Source organism: Oryzias melastigma, unplaced genomic scaffold, assembly GCF_002922805.2.
Source record: "Oryzias melastigma strain HK-1 unplaced genomic scaffold, ASM292280v2 sc03217, whole genome shotgun sequence".
In the NCBI taxonomy this organism is placed as follows: Eukaryota; Metazoa; Chordata; class Actinopteri; order Beloniformes; family Adrianichthyidae; genus Oryzias; species Oryzias melastigma.
In genome coordinates, this window is record NW_023419785.1 from 1,251 (window position 1) to 2,476 (window position 1,226).

General features: G+C 37.3%; 1 protein-coding gene across 1 annotated transcript in view; it reads left to right on the forward strand.

Moving 5' to 3' along the window:
• The window catches only part of LOC112139671 (B-cell receptor CD22), a gene marked incomplete at both ends in the record, with an annotated part of 1,456 nt that extends 230 nt beyond the window's left edge, over positions 1–1,226 (forward strand). Inside the window, 3 exon segments of the mRNA XM_036211317.1 lie at positions 1–4; positions 175–423; positions 1,125–1,226. The exon segment at positions 1–4 is cut by the window's left edge and continues 230 nt beyond it. Coding sequence (XP_036067210.1) covers positions 1–4; positions 175–423; positions 1,125–1,226 — 355 coding nt within the window.

The window sequence follows — 1,226 nt, forward strand, 5'->3', positions numbered from 1 at the left end:
AAATGTGAGTTATTTTTAAATTATTATTATTTAACACTGCCTAATAGGTCATAACAAGGCGGATCCTATTGAATTTTCATTACTAGAAGATTCTTTAAGATGGAATAAAAATGAAAGTTTGAATAGAAGAGTTTTGTGTTTGTGAATCTTCCAACTTTCCTCTTCTGTCTCCAGATGCTCCAAAGAACATCTCTGTCTCTGTGAATCCTCCTGAGATCCTGGAGGGCAGTTCAGTGACTCTGACCTGCAGCAGTGATGCTAACCCAACAGCTAACTACACCTGGTTCAAAGCAAAGAACCGTCTTAATGCTGCAAATGTTTATCATCTTCCCTCCATCAACATAAATGACAGCGGGATCTACAGATGTAAATCTGAGAACAAACATGGATGGATCAACTCATCTGTGCACATAGATGTTCTGTGTGAGTAAAAAAACAAAAATCCTCCTGTTGATGTTTATGATCAGTGATGTCTGCCTGTTCATGGTTCAACATGATAAAAAAGTTTGGGTTTTTTAACTGATTTTCATTGAGTTTTTTCCAGTTATTACATTGGAATAGTTTTAGTGGCTTTTTGATAACATGTTGGGAGCCATTTAAAAATGATGTAATTCTAATAATTTTAATGTGTTGGTTCATGAAGCTCCTAAATGTGTTAAATGATCCTTTTGGCATCTGGATCCTTCAACCAGTTTGTTAGGTCAGGATCCTGCTCCAGGACTCTGATACAGTTTACTGTTAGACTCAGAGCTAGAGCTATGGTTGATGTTTGTTTTTGGATGTGATGCTAACCAGGAAGCAGCAAATGTAGTTCTTAAAGAAACCACTAGAGGCAGCGTTCAAAAACACCAAGATTTCCCATCGATGGACAATTTATACCATTTGATTTTAAACCAGTCACTTTGATTTTTTTTAAATGAATTTCTGTTCCTTGGAGTGTTTGTTGTTTCTGTTTTTAGACACATTTACATTCAGTTTGTTTATCAGACTCTTACTGGTGATTTTCAGACAATATTGTGTTTAGTGTCCAAAGACACAAGACAGAAGAGTTGTTTTCCAACATTAATCATAACATGTTGTTATTTATGTTTTCTGAGTCACTTTGATCAACGTTTTTCCTCCAGACCCTCCCAGGTCTCCGTCTGCCTCCATCAATGGTTCTGGACAGATCCTGGAGGGTAGTTCAGTGACTCTGACCTGCAGCAGTGATGCTAACCCAGCAGCTA